The 19,812-nt window shown below is 52.3% G+C and overlaps 1 protein-coding gene across 3 annotated transcripts in view; it reads left to right on the top strand.

The window, feature by feature from the left end:
• CREB3L1 (cAMP responsive element binding protein 3 like 1) overlaps positions 1-19,413 on the top strand; it is a 33,139-nt gene extending 13,726 nt beyond the window's left edge. Inside the window, exons 2-13 of one of the 3 annotated variants that reach the window (XR_005653938.1) lie at positions 5,057-5,285; positions 8,379-8,563; positions 10,833-10,911; positions 11,883-12,040; positions 12,700-12,849; positions 13,017-13,075; positions 13,262-13,330; positions 15,125-15,224; positions 16,144-16,270; positions 18,042-18,124; positions 18,228-18,492; positions 18,693-19,413. Coding sequence is in view for 2 of the 3 variants with exons in the window: in XM_039868123.1 (XP_039724057.1) it covers positions 5,057-5,285; positions 8,379-8,563; positions 10,833-10,911; positions 11,883-12,040; positions 12,700-12,849; positions 13,017-13,075; positions 13,262-13,330; positions 15,125-15,224; positions 16,144-16,270; positions 18,228-18,492; positions 18,693-18,729 (1,458 nt within the window). In the remaining variant the exon portion in view is untranslated. Of the gene's footprint in view, positions 1-4,395; positions 4,553-5,056; positions 5,286-8,378; positions 8,564-10,832; positions 10,912-11,882; positions 12,041-12,699; positions 12,850-13,016; positions 13,076-13,261; positions 13,331-15,124; positions 15,225-16,143; positions 16,271-18,041; positions 18,125-18,227; positions 18,493-18,692 lie in introns of those variants that run through there. The other 2 variants (XM_039868132.1, XM_039868123.1) reach the window with 2 other exon arrangements.
• Positions 19,414-19,812: the final 399 nt, after the last annotated feature.

Here is a 19,812-nt window from a genome sequence, read left to right on the forward strand (position 1 = left end):
CACGGCTCCACCCAGACCTACTCTAGTCTCCTCCCTCCTTTCCCCAAGCAGAGACTGAATAAGCCTGGGTCAGGGGAGGGGCAGAAATCAGAGATGGGGGTGCAGGCGTCGAGGGGCTAGGGGCGTGAGGGAAGGAAGGGGACTCTCTGAGCCACCTCAGGTCAGAGGGAGACCCTTTCTCTCACACACATCCTTGGCAGACAGCTGCACCTCCAGAGATTTTCCCTCTCTGCATTGACCCCACTGGAGGAATTAGGGGAGGGAACGAGGGAAGCTTCACATAGTCCTACTGGGGGTAGTCTCCCCCCACCCCCACTAGGGACCGAGACCCCGCTGCCCCAACAATGCGCCCCGTGGTAGAGTTATTAGTGAAGGGGCAGAAGTTGCTGAGCAGAAAAAGCTGCAAGATTTGGGGCCCGGCCTCACTCTGGAGCCGGGGCGTCCAAGGAGATCCTCTCTCTCCACTTCCCTCTGCTTGCAGTGCGGGGTCGAGGCCATGCTGCTGATACATGTCTTAGGACACCGTGGGACCTCCGGGCCTACCCGGACGATCATTTCTGCCTCCGCCCCAGGCGCAGAAGGGGGCACAAGGCCAGATCCCGTATACCCTGCCCTTCCTGTCCCGGGACCGTCTGTTGGACCCCCGAACCTCAGCCACGAGAGCCCTGCCTTCCTCCCGCCCCGTCCCGCAGCCGCCGAGGCTGTAGCAGGCTTCTCGCAGCTTCCTCCCATTGGCCAGGAGCTCCGCAGGTTCCGCCAATGAGCAGGCCAGCTTTGGGCGCGGGGCGGCCCCAAGTGCACGGTGTTTTAACCTCCTGTGGGCTGCGCCCAGCGGGCAGGTTCCGGGTCCTACTGTAAATTTAAAGCGCCGGCGATAGAGACCGGCTTAGGGAGGGGCTGCAGACGAGCGGGCGGTGGGGGAAGGGAGAGTCCGCGCTGGAGAGCCCCGGTCTTCTCCTCCAAGATAGTGGAGCCGGCGCTGGCTGCGCGTGGCAGCTCAGAAGGAGCTTATGTTGGCATGAGTGTAGGAAAAACTCTTTAACGAGGAGGGAAACAAATCATAATGCAGTATTTCCTTCTGAGCCTCCCCATTTCCCTCCCTCCCCTGCCCCCCCCCCCCACACCCCGGTTGCCTGGAGCACTCCTCTAGGACAGCTCATCCCTGGCAGAACCCCTATCCTCAGAATTCATTCACCCACGACCCCCTGCTGTTTATAGATTTACTGCTCCCCACCCCCAATAATTTCCATCAGTCTGAAATCTGAACTTTTTGTGTGTGAACTGGAAGGAGAGCTGGGTGTGGCTACGGTGGGAACGAGGGGTCCTGCCGGGGCTGAGGAGGCCTGAGCTCTACAGAGAGGGCTTCCCAGGGTTGGGGGGAGAGTGGGTAGACAGAGAGGAATAAGTGAGAGGACAAGAAGGAGAAGGTGCCCCGCATCTTTTCGACCCCAGAGCGGCGAAGAACCCCCTCCTTCCGCTTTCCCCGCTCACTGCGTGACCCTGAGTAGGTGCTTTCTCTCTCTTGATCTCGGTTTCCTCATTAGCAAATGGCGGGGGCGGGGTGGGGGGTTGGCGGAGGGCGTGGACCGCGAGCTTTATCAGGTCCCTTCTGCCTCCAACTTGATGATATAAACCAACCATAACTGAGCTGCTAAAAGTTCCCTAAAGGGAGTCCCTTCTGGCATGCTCCCATGAGCAGGGGGTGGGCCTGAGGTGTGGCAGGGAATGGCACAGGACCACTGTTGCCACCAGAGGTGGGCCCAGCACACAAGGAAGCCCTGAGCAAAGACTGGATTTTCCGAGTGTCCTCCACCCCCACCCTTCCTGCCCCTTGGCCGCCCTCCCCTTCCACTTGGCTCCCACCCTCTGGAAGCTCCATCCTGCTGGGCCTTGGCTGCTATTTCCAGCAGGTGAGGTGGGGGCTGCTCACAAAAGGGGACCAACTGAGCTCCCTGGGCAGGTTCCTATTGGCACCCCAAAAGGGGTCTCTGAGAAGGACTAGGCCCATCTGCCTGGAGCCAAGGCCTTCATGGACCCCAGCTCAGACTGGAGGAAGCATCTTTCCTTTCCCAGGCCCCAGGAACCGGCTTGGCAAACCCTTATCGCCTGAGAAGCAGCTGCTGGAGAAATACCTTAGCAGCTGACTCACTGTCCTGTCCTCTCTTCACAACCCCCTCCCACTGAGCCCCACAGCAGGCCTTTGAGAGACCCTGAGAGAGAGAGCCGGGCAAAGCTCCCCCAGCTGGGCTGGCTCAGGCTCTGCAGAGGGTGTGGCTAGCACAGTCCTGCCTGTCCCTGCCTGGGTGGTTTGGGGGGAGTAGTTGGACCCTGTAAATGGCCATCATCTGGGATCTTCTTAGAGACTTGTTCAGCTGAGGCCTCTCACCTCCTACTACTGCCTCCCCACCCCGAGCATTGATGGACAGTTGATATACTGATGCCATTGCCTTCTGGGATACAAGGAAGGCCTTGTCCCTCCAGCAGGTGAACAAGATAGACACCTGCCTCAGGGAGTTTACTGTCTGGCAAACGGCAGTGTCTGCTGCAGTTGGGGAAAGACCGAGCAGCGAGTAGTGGTGTGCTTTTCCCAGTTCTACTTGCCTCCTTGGGTCTCAGTTTCTCTATCTGTCAAATGTAGATATGCAACTTCCTTATCTCATTAGGTAATTGTGAGGATTGCATAAAATGATGTATATGAAAGCACAACAAAAGTGTAAGATAGTGATGATAAGTTCTGGCAAACCGGGAAGAGGAGAGAGAACCTAGGTCATTTTTTTATGGATTCTCTGAGAATCCATAAAAAAATGGATTCTCAGAGAATCCATAAAAAAATGGGGAGAAGATCAGACCACCTCCCCCACACTGGCTCCAAGCTCAGCTCACCTTGGGCCCAGAGTTAGGCTTCTCATAATAATGCCTAACAATTATTGAGCACTCACTACATACTAGGCATTATTCTAAGTGTTAGATGTATTTACTGCATTCATGTATGAATGTGTTATATGTATACATATGTTTTATGTATTTACTCATTTTATCCTCATAATCCTATGAGTTAACTATTAAGTACCTAACAAATATTTGATCCTCATGACAACATTATGAGGTAGGAACTATTCTTATTCCCCCTTCCAGATGAGGAAACTGAGGCACAGAGAGGTGAAGTAAGTTAGCAAATAGTGGAGCTAGGAGTCAAAAGGAAGTCTGTTTGCAGAGCTTGTGCTCATTCCTTGCTCCCCATAGACAGATGCACACATGGCTCTGAACCTTATTCTCAGATGTCTTTTCTGCTCATCCCTTCTGGACTGGGACAGGCTCTGAGTATTCCAAGTAACTCTAGACCTCAGCCAATCCCCCAGAAGCCAGTCCTTAACCATTCACCAGGTGGAACCCCAGGACAGGAGCAAACCTCCCCCACCATCTCGTCCAACCCACCAGCAAATTCATTCAGTTGATAAATAATGAATGAACAAGGGTAACATTTACTTGCATATTTGTAATTCTTTAGAGAGAGAAAAAATAAGTGCCTAAATGTACCAGCCATTGGGTGCTTTATTAACAATAAGAGGTAACATTTGTTGAGTAATTAGTATGTAACAGGGATTGTTATAAATGTTTTACATGTATTGTTGGCCCTCGAACAACATGGGCATTAACGGCACAGCTGAAAATCTGCTTGTAGCTTTTGACTCCCAAAAACTTAACTACTAATAGCCTTACTGTTGACTGGAAGCCTTACGGATAACATACACAGTCGATTAACAAATATTTTGTATGTTACATGTATTATACACTATATTCTTACAATAAAGTAAGCTTGAGAAAAGAAAATGTTATTAAGATCATAAAGAAGAGAAAATACATTTACAGTACTTGCTGTACTTATCGATATCAAAAGTTTACATCATCTGTTTACAGGATGAAAAATATCCACATATAGTGGGTATACAGCTTGAACTCGTGTTGTTCAAGGGTCAACTGTATGAACTAATTTAATCTTCACAATAATCCTAGCAGAGAGGAACTATTATCATCCCCACTGTACAAAAGAGGAAATGAAACATAGAGAGATTAGGTTAATCAATTTTCCCAGGATCATAAAGACTAATATTTTTCAGACTTCTTTGTTTCTAAGAAATATATTTTACATCATTACCAAGATGTAATGATGTAAAGACACACGTAATGGAGATTTTTTTTTTTTTAAATGACACCAGGTATTTAACTTTTCTGTGTGCTGTGGACTCTGATACTTTCTACTCTATTTTGTTCTGTTTTATTTTTTTCTTAAATTCTGGTCACGACCTACTAAATTGATTTCACAACTCGTTAATGAGTCACCACCACAGTTTGAACGGCACTGAGTCATAGCTAGAAGTACAGAGGCCAGGATTTGAATCCAGATAATATGATGCCAGAGCCTAATCTCTTGGGATAAAGAATGACTTGGAAATTTTGGAAAATGCTGGAAGTATGAGGACAGGTGGGGACTGTGCTAATATGAGGGAAGCGGACACCTCAATAACCCCACCACTATGCATCCCAGCAAAAGGTAATGCGAAAGTCACTAATACTGCCTTTGAGGTGCAAACTTGCCAGCGTGGGCACACAACTGTTCTTTTACTCAGCCCTCTCATGAAGGAAGTAGGGTGGGCCACGGGACAGACTCAGGCAATCTAAGTGATATGACCAAGGTCACGGAGCCAGAACTAGAGCCCTGTGTCTGTTGCCTGGTCTAGGGATACTTTGACGCCATCCACAGCTTGCTCTTGAGGTTAATGACAGTGAAGCTGGAAATGGCAGTGGAGGTGGTGGTGGAGGTCATGTGATGACAGGGGTGCCGGTAATAATAGAAATGATAATAGTTGGTACTGGCGATGTGGGTAGTGGGGAGGTTGGTGGTGCCGGTGGTGGTATTAATGATGGCAGGAAGAATAATGGGGAAGTTCCAGGGACAGTGGTGTTGGTGGCAAGATTGGAGGTACCACCACTGCAGTGTCTGCACCCCCTTCTCAAGCTAAGCTGACTGCCCTCCTCTCCCCTCCTCCTTCCACAGCACTTCCCTGAGCACCTGGACCACTTCGCGGAGAACATGGAAGACTTCTCCAACGACCTGTTCAGCAGTTTCTTTGATGACCCTGTGCTGGACGAGAAGAGCCCTCTACTGGACATGGAACTGGACTCCCCAACGCCAGGCATCCAGGCTGAGCACAGCTACTCCCTGAGCGGTGACTCGGCACCTCAGAGTCCCCTTGTACCCATCAAGATGGAGGACACCACCCAAGGTAAGAAAGGGTGGAAGGGCCCAGGTACGACCCGGAAGGCCCACGAGGGAAGGACGCCTTTGAGTGAACTGCAGAGGGGGCACTGCAGGCAGAGACTCCCAGAGGCTCTCAGAGGAGCCACCCACAAATGCCTCTCAGGGAGTCTGCCTCCTGCCTTTTTGTTCTCCCTCAAATCAAACCCACATGGTCACTGCTCAAAAAGAGTTTATTGCTGACTTCAGTCAGTGGTGTGCAAAGGACGGTTCCCAGACCAGCAGCATCAACTGGGAATTTGTTAGAAATGCAAATTCTCAGGTCCCACCCAGACCTGCTGGATCAGAAACTCTGTCAATAGGGCCCAGCCTTCTAGGTGATCCTGAAGCACATTTGGGTCTGAGAACTACTGACTTAGAGAAACAGTGGCTGGGTGGGGGTGGGGGATTAAACAATAAATGTGGACAAGTTACCGAGACCGTAGAACCTTCCCACCTCCTCATACTGTGATGTCCTGTGAGATGCTACCTGGGAGAGACTCCTGTGCCTACTTTTATTACTGAAAATAGGGTTCTTTAAAGCTCCCCTCTTTCCCTAACTCCCCTGCTTTTAAGCAAAGGGCCCTCTGAGTCTTTTCTCTCGGATAATCAACATTCAAGAACTCCAGACCGTGCCCCACCTAGAAATGATTGGTCCCTTTGGGCATTTCCTACAGGCCGTCCTGGCCCCATCATATTTGGCTGGGCCATCACGGACACATCTCTTGACCTTGATAAGTCTTAGTCTCTTCACCCACAAATAGAGATAGCAATAAATATTTCTATAGCGTTCTCCAGTTTACAGCGTTTTCATGTTAATTATCTCATTTATTTTTCACAACTCATAGGTGAAGTAGGAATCACTTTTATCATAATCCTCATTTGACTGATAAGGAAAATGAGACTCTGGGAAAGCTGAGTTGTCTATGTTACACACACAATAAAATTCTGGGTAGGGACTTGGGGGCAAGCAAGCCCACTGATTCTAAACCTCACACCCTTGCCACCATCACATTTGCCAGCCTTGAAGGATAGCGAAGGGTACTGGGTTTGGAACCAAACAGGCTTTGGTGTGCGTCTTGGGGCCTCCACCAGCTGCTGTGTGATCTTGGACTAGTTGCTTAACTTCCCTGGGCTTCTGTTTCCTCAATTATAAAATGAAGATAATATGTACCTTGAGAATTCTGGACATGATTTAAAATATATATATAATATATTACATATATATTATATATTTTATATAATATAATATATATATATATTACTCTGCTCAGTGTCCAGCACATAATATATATCAATAATTAGTGGATATTTCATTGTGCTTTAAAAAGTCCTATTAATACTGTAGTGGTTCTTATTCCTCTTTCCCTTCAGAGAACAGTGGTCTTGAGTGATTTTCTTAATATTCTTATCCATTAAATGGGGAAAATTACAGTGCCTGCCCCATAGGATTGTCGGGATGAATAAATGAGTTCATATGTATCAAGGGCTTAGAGCTATGCTCAGCACACGAAGTGTGAGCTGATTCTGTGAGTCTTTGAGATTCCCCCGGGGCCAGAGACAGGCCTCTGTACTACTCCCTAACCCCATCCTCGAGGGCAGGGACACCTTCTGGGCTTTAAAATGGCTCCGGGGCTTGTGGTCGCTGAGGTCTCAGCTTCCCTTAGTGCCCTGGCCTCAGCCAAGCCTCTGAGTCACCTCAATAAGGCCTCAGGCCCCAGCTTGGGGAAAGGCAGGGTGTGGGGTGGGCTCCCTCCCATGGCAGGTTCTTCATCCGCCCCCACAGGACCAGCCCAGCAACTCCTTGGACACCCCAAGTCTATTTTTAGAGTAATTTGTGGGTCCTTTGCAGGGGGCAGCTTCCCGGAGGCCAGCAGGCTGGCCCTATAATTTGGGAAGATTGTGGGTGTTCCCGGAGCCCAGGGGCAGCCTGTGGCCCAGAGCTGGGGCACTCAGGCTCCCAGCAGGGTGGGGCCTGGCCTCTGAGGTGGGATCAGGCAGCCACTGACCCCTCTACCCACCCATAGAAGGTCCCAAAGGCCAGAGTCCCCTCTAGCCCTACCCCTGAAAACTGGCTCCCTAGGCTCCTGCCTTACCACTGCTTCTCTGGCTACCAGGTGCTGGGGCCACCATGAGCAGGGCTGACTTGGGATGGAGGACTGTGAGCACCCATCAGCAAAAGGGGTGATATCTGCCAGCCTTGTGGCCCATGCGAGGCCAGGAGGCCCATAAAATGGACAGGAGGTGGATGCTCGCCCCCCACCTGCCCATCCCACGCCCCAGTCAGCAGGTCTTATGGATCCTTTCTTCTAAATTTGTCTTCAGTGTGTTCCATCCTTTCCATCCCCACTGCTACTGCCTTTGCTCAGGCCTCATCTTCTCTTGCTGGACAATTTCAACAGACTCCAATCAACTCCCTGCCTCCATCCCTCCTGCATCCAGTCCCGTCTCCACACAGAGGCAGAGTGATCTTTTTTAACATACAGATCTGAACATAACTTGAAACTCTCCAGTAACACCTCATTACCTTTAGGACAAAGTCACAGCTCTGAGCCCAGCCTCCAAGGCAGTGCCAACCCTGCTGGCCTCTCTGACCCCATCTTCCCTTTCCTTTCCATTCCAACTGCACTGAACTGCTTATGGCTCTCTTAGACCCCCAGCACCCAGCACAGTGCTCAGCAAATGCTTGCTAAATTACAATAATCGTATTAACAATCGCTACCATTTATTAAACACCTACTTCTCATCAGGCACTTTTACAGATGAGGAAGCTGAGGCTTCAGAGAGGTTAAGCAACTTGCCTAAGGTCGTACAGTCAGTCAGGAGGGGTCCAGGTCTGATGTCCAAGCCCATTCTGTAAGCTGCTAAATGAAGAAGATGCCCCCACTTCTTCTGGCCCCCTCCCCCTCCACCCTCACACCTCACAAGCGCTGGCCAACTCCCTGCCCTGTCCTGCCTGCCTCCAGGTATACCCTAGCATCCCTGCTCAATCCAGTCCAGCACAGCTCCCAGGGGATAGGAGAGAGGCTGAGCCCTCTGCTCTGGGAGTCCCCTGAGCCTGGATCCTGCCTGCTTCCCTCAGACATGGAACATGGAGCCTGGGTGCTGGGACACAAACTGTGCTCCGTCATGGTGAAGCAAGAGCAGAGCCCAGATCTGCCCGTGGACCCTCTGGCCGCCTCCTCAGCCATGGCTGCCGCTGCCGCCATGGCCACCACCCCACTGCTGGGCCTCAGCCCCCTGTCCAGGCTGCCCGTCCCCCACCAGGTGAGCCTGGGAACTGTTTGTAGGGGCTGAGGGAGGGAGGAGGGGTGGTGGGTCTCTGTGGGAAGAAGCGGGCTCTGTGAAATGGGAGCAATGTGACCCTTGGGACTGAGGATCAGAACTCCCAGACGGGGCCTCTACCTTCTGCTCCGGCTGCCCTTGCACCTTTTAGAATGTACACGAACCACAGAACCCTCAGCTGGGGCCATCACTGTGAGTGGAAAAAGGCTCATGGGGCCCCAGGCAGGGCTGGGTGTCAGGGGTCAGATTCAGGGTCCCAGGGTAGAGAGAGCCTAGGCCACTTAATTTTCTCATAGTGACAGCATTTAAAAAAAAAAAAAAAGAAGAAGAAGAAGAAAGACCAAACTGGAAATATAAAATTTATGCTGTACTTCAGTTGTTTACATTCATGAAATTAATACTTTTAGCCCACACTCTCATGCCACCAGCACCCCGCACCCACGAGTGTATAGGTAACAGCATTAAGCCATAGATCGATCCAAAGTTGACATCTGAAGACACTTCTGGGAATATGAGGCCCAGAGCCCTGGCACCTGGGGAAGGCCCTGCCTGGGGCCCAGCTTGGCTCTCTGGGTGCATTGCCTTCCCTCTTTCTTCCTCAGCCTCCTTCCCTGTAAAGTGGGAGCATGAGCTACCTCTAAGGAGCTCCTGGCCCTCAATCTACAATACAAGGATCATCTCAAGTCCCCAGTGTGAGTTGGGCCGGCCCTGCCCCCTGCTGGCCACATGGCTCATCTGATAGGAATGTGGCCACAGGCAGACGGGTCAACCCCCTCCCCACCTCCCTACCCCACCACTGTCCCCAAAGATCAATAATCAGCTACACAGGTGGAGGATCTTTTATGACCAGCTCCAAGTCTGGCTCGGTGATGCCTGAGGCCTGGGCAAAGCAGGAAGGAAGGGGGAAAGGACAGCAGCAGCCAGGGTCTTCGAGGCTGGGCACTGCGCCTCAGAGAAGAAAACTGAGGCTCAAGGAGTTAAGCAACTTGCCCCAAATCACACGGTCAGAAATAGTGACAAAGCGCTCCACACTCAGCCGCCAGACCCCGAAGCCTACGCCTTCATTCCGGTGAGGTCTCGACATCCTAGGGGAGGCACAGGAACCAGGAGCGGGCATGGTCAGAAGCGCTATCATTCTTCTGCGTTGCAGTCCCCTCATCCGCCACTTGAGGGCTGAGCCGGGGTATAAACCAGGGAAACTCCGGGGACCCTGCCAACTTCTGTGATTTTTACTCATCTGCCTAAATTTGGGATTCCGCGTGCCACCCATTATATCATCCTCTCTCTGCTGGCTTTGGACCCTAAAGGGAGAGAGTCCTGAAATCCAGCACCCTCCACGGTGCCTTCCTCAAAGAGAACACCACTTACATGTGTGTCGTCGGTCGTGTGTAGGAAGCCACGAGGGTTCCTGAAGTCCTTTCTGGACCAGCAAGTTGGAATACAAAGAAATAAGAATGCATGTTTATTTAAAGTGTTAATCGAATTCTTTCAGTCCCTTGCTTAAAACTCACTAAGGCTCCTTACGGCTTCAAACTTCTCTGTTTGATTTCTACCCCCCACCCCCACCCACCACCAATCTTCTGGTCGTTGGCTGCCACTCCATTCCTGACACACACGCCGCACTCTGCATACCCTGAACACTCGCAGTTTCCAGAACCAGCCATGCTCTGGCTGACCTCTGTGCCTTTGCAGATGCTTCTCCCCCTGCTTCGAATGCCTTTCCTCTCACTCACTTCCTGCCCTGTCCTTTATCTGGAATACTCCTAAGTGTACCTCAGGATTCATTTCAAACTTCAACTGCTCGGGGTGCTTCCTCAGCCCCCAGCCAGTTAATGCCTCCTTCATCTCTGCTGTTGTTACCACTTATTGAACAGCTACAATGTACCAGACATGATTTCTCTTTCTCACGGCAACCCACGTACCAGGGCCTATGTGCCCTTCACAGGCGACACAGGGTCAGTCTCCACCAAGAAGACGGCACTGGCCTCAGAGGCCACAAGAAGCCCTCCTTCTCTGAGCTTAAGGCCTAAACTATACTACTTAGCCATCATTCTCTTATCTTAGGTCTGACACGGATTCTCCAAGCATAACTTACCTTTGCTCCCTCTGGGCTGTGCCCAGAACTCTGAGCCCAGCCACCTCCCCAGCTGTGCAAGACAGACCACCGGCCTCAGGGAGGGAGGTGGGGTGGATGGCCTGGTGGGGACAGCCCCAGGGGCAGCTGATGGAGCTGGACCCATTTCTTCCTCAGGCCCCAGGAGAGATGACTCAGCTGCCAGTGATCAAAGCAGAGCCCCAGGAGGTGAATCAGTTCCTCAAAGTGACACCAGGTAAGTGTGTCTAGGGAGGGACTCTTTCCTCTCCAGTCTTGAGCAAACAGCATCCCTACTCCCCTGGTCCAGCCCACCTATCTCCCTCGACAGCCCCTCCTCACCCCAGAATACCCTCTCCTCCCTGCCTCGCCCACCCTCCAACCCTCCAGTTCCCTTCTTACCCAATCTCTGACTGTCATCACTATTATCAACACACTCTCACCCTCTTTGCTAATCCCCATCTCATCATTCACTAACTGAAGCCCACTCTGCTGCCATCCATTCACCCATCCATCTGTCCACCTGTCCATCTATCCTTCTATAAATTAGGACATTCTGTGCTGCCCTGGGTGCTCTTCCTGCAGCTAGGCTCTTGGTCCCCTGGCTTTCTGCTCAGGCCTCTTCCTGATCACCCGTAGAGCACCAGTCTCTCTGGTGTGATGGCCACAGAGGGGCTGCACAGGGGAGAAGCTGGGGAGAGCAGTGCTCCTGGCTGGTCTGCCGAAAGCCCAGTGCCCTCTGTCTCATTACCCTGAAGTCAGAAATGGAAACCCTGGGGTAGTTATGGCTAAACGTTTTCGGGTGGAAGGAGGGAAAGGACAGAGGCTGCTGCTTGCCCGGCCTGATCCCCACGGGTTTGGCTGTGGGCAGACTCATCACTTCCTGCGGTTGTCAAGCTGGAGGCTCAAAGACCCTGGGCTCTGTGAAGTCAGGGATGGGAGGAGGGGGTCTCCCAGAATCCAGCCTCTGCGATATCCACACCGAGAACCAGGCGTAAAGGAGCCATGGGGTGGCACTCAGGAATCAGCTTCTGGGATGTCAGCTCCCATCTGACGCTGCGGAGGGGCTCCTGGTGTTACAGCTGGTCAGGGTCTCAGCAGCCTTGACCACCACGTTGGGCTGGCTTAGGCTCCTGCTCTCCTGAACTCTGAGGTCCCAGCAAAGCTGGGGTGCAACCCTGCTAACCTGGCTTCCCCTGCTCTCCCCAGAGGACCTGGTGCAGATGCCTCCGACGCCCCCCAGCAGCCATGGCAGTGACAGTGATGGCTCCCAGAGTCCCCGATCTCTGCCCCCCTCCAGCCCTGTCCGGCCCATGGCCCGTTCCTCCACTGCCATCTCCACCTCCCCCCTCCTCACCGCCCCTCACGTAAGCAGCTGGGGGTGGTCTGGGGCAAAACATTGAATAAATCCACCCTGGCACACAACCAGCAGGGAAGGGTCTGGATGCTCCCTCCCTGGCAACTGGGAGTGAGGGTCTTTTGATGCCACCTCGTGGTGGACAGGAAACAAGTAGAGGTCCCAGAGGCCTGCTGAACCCACACTGTTACAGAGCTAGGACTAGAATTTGACATTACTGACCTCCAGGGGGGTGGCCCAGGCTGCCTCCAAGGAGCGCTGTTTGGGGAGCAGTGCTCAGAAGGCCTAGAGTTCCCCCAGGAAATACGGAGCTAGGCCCTGATCCCTGGGATGGGTGCGGAGCCTTTCAAGTCAAGATTTTAGGTGTATGAGAGGGTACTGTTTGGGGGAGCCCTGGAGAAGTGGGCTTTGAGGCAGTGGATTCCAGGATGGGATCTGGGAAGCTCCCCAACAATGTGCTGAGTGTCCAGCATGCCGGGCTCCCAGCACTGTCCTAAGCACTTGAGATATGTTATTGAGTTTAATTCAGATCCACCCGTTTTTCAGATGAGGGAACTGAGGCTCAGAGAGTTGAGTGCTTTGCCCGGGTCACACAAAGAGTAAGTGGCAGAGCATGAATTTGAATCCAGGGCTGTCTGGTTCATAACCATCATGTCCTATTTCCCACAGAAATTACAAGGGACATCAGGGCCACTGCTTCTGACAGAGGAGGAGAAGCGCACCCTGATTGCTGAGGGCTACCCCATCCCCACGAAACTCCCCCTCACCAAAGCTGAGGAGAAAGCCTTGAAGAGGGTCCGGAGAAAAATCAAGAACAAGGTAAAGCATGAGCTGGACCCAGCCCCTGCCCTGGGTCTTCCTCGGTGCACAGGAGCCTCTGATCCCCTGGCAATGCCAGCCCTTAAATTGGCGGCGGAGGTAGGGGGCTAAGCAGGAAGTAGATATGTAGCCATGGTAACCCGTCTTTTGGGGTCTTTCCCCTCCAGATCTCAGCCCAGGAGAGCCGCCGTAAGAAGAAGGAATACGTGGAGTGTCTAGAAAAGAAGTAAGCGTCCTGGGTGGGGTGGGGGGGCCTGGGCCCTTCTCCCCAGCCTGCCCTGCTCTCCCCAGCCCTCTCCCACAGGGCGCCAGGGGCAGGAGCCACGAGGGGTGGGATCCGGGGAAGCAGGGCTGGGGGTGCAGCAGTGAGTCTGGAGGCTGCCCCTGAGCCTGGGCCTGCTTTCCCCTGCAGGGTGGAGACATTTACATCGGAGAACAACGAACTGTGGAAGAAGGTGGAGACCCTGGAGAATGCCAACAGGTGGGTGGTGCCACCTGCATCCTGCCCTGCCCCTGCCTCTGTACCCAGTGCCTAGCATAGCTCTGGGAGGCACGAGAGAGGAGAGGTAACTGAGTTCACGATGACAAGAACCCCAGAAACAGGGACCTTGCAGCCCAGGACTCCTGGCTTCCTATTCCCCTTCACACATAGCTCTAGACACATGACAAGGCTTGTGAGATGCTTAAATGAGGCGGCGCAGAGCAGCGGTTTTCAGAGTAGTCGTAAGAACAGCAGCAGCGGCGGCAGCGGCATCCCCTAGGACCTTATTAGAAATGCTTATTTTCAGGCCTCACGCCAGGGCTACTGAATCAGGAACTCCAGGGAGAGGGCACAGCAATCTGTGTTTTAATTAGCCCTCCAGGTAATTCTGACGCACTCTAAAATTAGAACCACTGATGTAGATGTTTGCCACTCAAAGCGAGCTTCTTGAACAAACAACATCAGCATCACCTGGGAGCTTGTTAGAAATGCAGAATCTCAAGACTCTCCTCGGACTTATTGAATCAGAATCTGTATTTCAACAAGATCACTGGGTGACTCACAAGTAGTATAGAGCCAGCACGGCGTCTGGCATGAAGCAGCTACATAAAGTCACAGCTCTGGATTCCTATCCCACTCTGCCATTTTAGTGATTCTGGGAAAACTGTTAAACCTTTCTGGGCCTCAGTTTCTTTGTCTAAATGGAGATTATAGAAGCACCATGTCACAGGATTACGTGAAGATTCAATGAGACAGTGCAACTGAAGGCCCAGCACTGGGCTGGACATTTAAGAATGCTCGATTCATGTTAGTTTTTCTTTTTTCTTTGTTGTTATTATTCTGATTCTTGATAGCGCCCAGCCATGAGCACACAGTAGGTCTTTAATGATTATTTGCTGGGATTAACTAAAATAACACAGACAACAGTTGGTATGTAGCAAGTGCTCAACAGAAGGCTTTTTCCTTCTTCCTTCTCCCCCAGCTTCTCCAGCGGAATCCAGCTACTCCCCTGATTGACCTGGAGAATGCCCCCCACTCACCCCTCACTCCTCTACCTCTGGCCCAGATTCCTCTCTAGCCCGAAATCGGGCCAGGCCCTTGGAACTATTTCGCCACCTGCTGTACATTGTGGGAACTGCAACCCCACCACCAGGCTGGGTGGAGGACAGAGATGATTGAACATTCGTTCACCAAGCGTGGGCGGAGCACCCTCTGTGGGTACCCGGAGGATTCCACACGGGGTGGGACCCAGTTCTTACCCTCAGGGAGCCCAGAGTTAGCTGAGGAGACTGACATGGAAATCTACGAATAAACAAAGTGTTACAGGTGCTGTGATAACTGCAGAAACAGCAATAAAATTAACAAAATTGGTGGCTTCCATTTACTATGTGCCAGACAGCTGCCAGATGTGCCCTTCTTCTCATGCTCAGGATGTTGTGGGGTGCGAAGGAGGGAAGGTCAACTTAGCTGTGGCCGATGCAGGGTAAGAAAAAGTAGGTGACCTCAGCCCAGGCGGCACAGGCCCTCCTCCAGCCCCCACTTTGGCTAGGAACATGCAGGGCATCCTTGAGCTCCCATAGGGTGACCCAGCTATTCACCATGAGACAGGCCACAGGTGACTGAGCTACGCCACAGAGAAGCTAAGCAGGAGGTGACCTTTTCCGTCTTGCCTGAAATGGGCACCTGGTGTGGAAGCTAAGTCTGGAATCAGCCCAGGAGCTCCCCCAGAGAGCTCCAGGAGGCAGAAGTGCCTGCTGGGTCAGAGCCTGCAGGTGACAGCTGTGCCTTCTTCAGGACCCTGCTCCAGCAGCTGCAGAAACTCCAGACTCTGGTCACCAACAAGATCTCCAGACCTTACAAGATGGCTGCCACCCAGACTGGGACCTGCCTAATGGTAGGTGGTACCCTCTCACCACATGAGGACACGTCTTCCCCAGGCTGGATTTTGGGGTGGGGGGTCAGAGCTTTGAAAGACTGACAATATTGTGAGCGACATCACCAGGGCACAACATCCTAGTGCATGGTTGGCTGGCTCCAGTAGACCTCAGCCTCTTTCGCCAAGCCCATGGAACTTTCTAGAACAGGACCTTCCCTGAGCAATTCTAACACAGTGTGGCTGGGGAATGACTTACGTGAACCTAGCTAGGGGATGGCAGGGCAAGTGCCTTGAGGAGACAGCTTCCACACTCTGTGGAGTGGAGGGCTTGGGGAGACACAGGGAAGTATGGACTTGGTTCTTTCTGGAATGAATGGTGAGGAGAAGGCTAAGCAAATCTCTAAAAACCCAGAAGAGTGCCCTGCTGGTCCCCGCTCCAGCCTCTCCTGGAAACAGACAGCCCGTGCATTCCCCGGGCCCTCTGAGGTCCTCTTGCTGCCAGGTAGCAGAGCCATGATGTGGGCGGGGATTAGTTTGGGCTTTATGACTCAGCTCCTCCTGCTGAGAATCTGGTGTCATTCTGTGTCACTCTCCCTTGCCCCAGCCCCAGCAGCCCCCACCTACCCCTTTCTTCCTTTCCTGAGTCCTCCACTCTATGAGTGATAACTGCATTGGCCACGTCCCTCTTTTTTCCAGCACTGCCTGTGGCTGTCCCCCTACAACGGGCTGAGAAGGCCTGAGCAGTCTCTTCCACCTTCTCCAGAGAGGGTGGGATACCCCACGTCTGGGAGCGGGGAGTAGTTGGTTCTGGGAGCTGCTTTCTCGGAAAAGTACTGAGCCTTTTGCACCCATTGGTTTGGGGGAAGAGGACTGGGGGTGGCCAGGTTGCAACCCTTCCCTGCCTGGGCTCTGACCACCGCTCTCTCTCCACTGCCAGGTGGCAGCCTTGTGTTTCGTTCTGGTGCTGGGCTCCCTCGTGCCCTGCCTCCCTGAGTTCTCCTCCGGCTCCCAGACTGTGAAGGAAGACCCCATGGCCACTGACAGCATCTACACAGCCAGTCAGAGTGAGTGTCCCGAGCCAGACTGCCCTCCCCAAGCCCCAACTTCTGGGCAGAAGCCAGATACAAGAGAGGAGCCAAGTTTTAGGTTGACATCATCTCATCCTATCTCCTCATTCCGCAGATGGGGAAACGGAGGCCCTAAAAGGGTCTGTGATTTGTTCAATGTTAGTTGTGGAATTAGGACTACAATTCAGACCCCCTGATTCCCAGCCCACCCAGGAGTGGTATGGGGGCTAATAGGAATGTTCCTGCCCTAGCCCCCATATGTCATGGTACCCATGGTTATGGGGCCTCTTGTTAGCACCGTCGGTATTTCACTACTGGGAAAGCAAATGAATTTCAGCTCAAAGGCCATTTCTAATAAGATGGTAATGGCTTCCCAAAGCACTGTGTTAAGGACTCTGAGGCATCACTCATGACCAACAGGAAGGAGTGCCGTGGTCCATTGGTAATGTCTGCCCTGGGCGGTGTAGGGTTAGTGGTGGTGTGGGCTCAGATATTTCCCATCTCACAGGAGATCGTGCAGTACAGTGGTTAAGAGCATGGAGCTTCAGAGTCGGTCATACTTGTCACTGCCACTTGCTAACTATGTGACCTTGGGCATACGCCTTAAGCTCTCTAAGCTTTAATTTCTTCATCTGAAAATGGGAGTTACAGTTCCACGTTTACTGAGCATGGTTGTTGTGAGGCTAAATAACGTGGCATACGACGCTCTCAACATAGATAAGACATGTGGAGAACTGGTATAGGGCACAGCGAAGAATAAAAGGGATCTCCAGAGGCAGAAGATACTTCAGGTAGACCTACAGAGGAACTTCCTGACTGCGCTTTGTCATTTGCCAGATGCAAGTTATCTGGCATGACAGGAGGAGGAAGAGGAAACGGATGGGCAGTCAGAAAGCAAGGAGATAGGGAGAGGGAGTTACAAGGAGGGATATGCAGGGAGGATGAGCTAGGTCTGCTGGACTTTGAGGGAAGTTGGTCAAAGGGAGTGTTAGGGGAAAAGGAAGTGGAAGTGAGAACCACTCCCTGCATATGTGCAGCCTGAGCAGAAGAGAACAGGATAGTTGCTAAGGGGTGTGGGCAGTGTAGAGGCAAGGTCTTGAGAGCCACGTGTCTTGTTTCCAAGGCCAGAGGGGCCCTTGTGTATGTTGTGGTTATAGGCCCAGTGTCTGGTCAAGGCGAAGAGGAGGACACATCTGTGGCAGGAAATGCTTTTGGAGAGGCTGGCGTACAGAGCTAGTACATGGCACAAGTCCAGCTTTCACATAGTCACATAGACTTTCACATAGGTCAGGGTTGCAGGGGCTAGAAAGCTGGTGGTGGGTCCTGGTGGGTTTGTCCCTCACCTTCAGCTCAGACTAGTATGGGAAAACTAGTGTGGAATCTCAATGACCTGTTCTGTGACACCGGGGTAAAAATATCTGGTTCTCGATTTCTGTGAGATGTCAATGGTTTCATATAGGTCCAGGGGCTTTGCACAGTGCCTAGCATGTAGTAGATCTCCAACAGACGGGTCTTCTTGCCCTTCATTGTCCTGAAGAGCACTCTAGGGCCTAGAATAGGGAAAAGGTTTATTCCAGGTCTCATGAAAAGTGAGTGGTAGAAGTGGGATGAGAACCCAGCTCTCAGATGCCCCGGCCTGGTACCCTCTACTTACGAAGAGCTACTTTCTCTGGATGCTTGTTAAACATAGTTTCAATCACTTCTCCTTTATTATCTCATTTAAACTTCATATCTACATGATGTTGGTCCTAGTATCCCTATTTTACAGATGAACAAACTGAGGCTCAGAAAGGTCAAAACAAAGGCATGACTCACCTGGAATTGTTAGAGCTGGGATTCAAATCCAGGCCTGTAAGATTCCAGGGCCCATGTCCATACCTATGAGGCTATGAATGTGGCCGGGATGGGGAGGGAGCCTCTTGGCACCTTGGCTCACCCCAAGCTCCCTCTTTAGTGCCTTCTCGAAGCCTCCTGTTCTACGATGAGGGGCCAGGGTCCTGGGAGGATGGCCGCAGCACCCTAATGCCTGTGGAGCCCCCAGATGGCTGGGAAATCAAGCCCGGGGGGCCAGTGGAACAGCGACCCCAGGACCACCTACAACATGACCATGTGGACAGCACCCACGAGACCACCAAGTACCTGAGTGAAGCCTGGCCAAAAGATGTCGGAAATGGCACCAGCCCGAACTTCTCCCACCCCAAGGAGTGGTTCCATGAGAGGTAGGTGGAACCACGAGAGGTAGGGTGGCCCCTTCCCTTCTTGGGTGCCCAGGCTCCACCTGCCCCCTGCCTACCCCATGTCCCCATCCCTCAGTCACACCCTCCCGAGGCCCATCCCTCCCATGTCCAGGTCCAGTTTACAGAGGGATGAGAGGGTCTTCACTGGACAATGTCACCCCTGACTTCTCTTCTCTCTGCAGGGATCTGGGCCCAAACACCACCATCAAGCTCTCGTAGGCCATGCCAAGACCCAAGACACAGGATGTATACCCCCTGGCACCCGGAAGAGGGATTGTCTTGCTCACTAACCCGGATCCGGCTTGTACTCCTGAGCCCTGGGGTTCCATCCCAGGAGAAAGGGTTCCACTTCTCCCTAGTTCTGCTTTGCCCCAGATCTTAACTGGGGCCTCTCCTCTCCCCTTCCCACATTTGGACTATTCCTTGGGCCAACCTCTCCATTCCCACCTCTCCCTCTCACAACCATCCGTCCTTCTCAGATAAACCACTCACTGGGCTATCCCCCTCCTTTCTCACAATGACCACCACGACCACTGCCTCCCTGCCGCCACACACACACACACACACACACACCCCTCACCCCACTGTACAGAGACCAAGAACAGAAATTGTTTGTAAATAATGAACCTTATTTTTTATTATTGCCAATCCCCTAAGATATTGTATTTTACAAGTCTCCCTCCTACCTTCACCCCTCCCTTGTTTTATATTTTATACAGTTAGTGCGGGCTTTGCTGCTCCCTGGCCAGGAAAAGAGGCCCCACCCCACCCCCTGCCTCATCTGGCCTCCCCTTGCCGCTGCCCAAGCCGCTGGGCCTTTATAATTGCCAAAATGCTTCCTCTGTCAGCTCAGCATATGCTTTAAGAAGGCAAAAGTAAAAAAAAAAAAGAGTGCAGCATCAATTCCTGACTTCGTCTTCATTCTTGAGAGGGTAGGTAGGACTGAGATGGGGATGAGAAGAATTATTTTGTATTCCGATAGGGGGTGATTGGGAGTATGGGGGTGTGGGGGTGTGGGAAGGCATTTCTATTGGGTTCCCTCTTCCAGCCAGATGCAGAATTGAGCTGGACTGTCAAAGAATTCTGCTGCAATTGCCCTACTCCGAGGCTTTTCCAAGTACTTCCTATTGCTGAGTATGGAATCAGAGAGGTATATAAGCCACCAGGGATGGGAACTGCAAGTATTGAGTGCCTACTGAGCCAGGTGCCATGTCAGGCACTTTACACGCAGCACCCAGGTGAGTCCTCCTAAGAAGACCTGCCAGTTTCTTCGTTCTTATACTCTTTGCCTCAGCTGGATTA

The sequence above is a fragment of the Pteropus medius genome, unplaced genomic scaffold (assembly GCF_902729225.1).
Source record: "Pteropus medius unplaced genomic scaffold, Ma_sr-lr_union100, whole genome shotgun sequence".
Lineage (NCBI taxonomy): Eukaryota > Metazoa > Chordata > Mammalia > Chiroptera > Pteropodidae > Pteropus > Pteropus medius.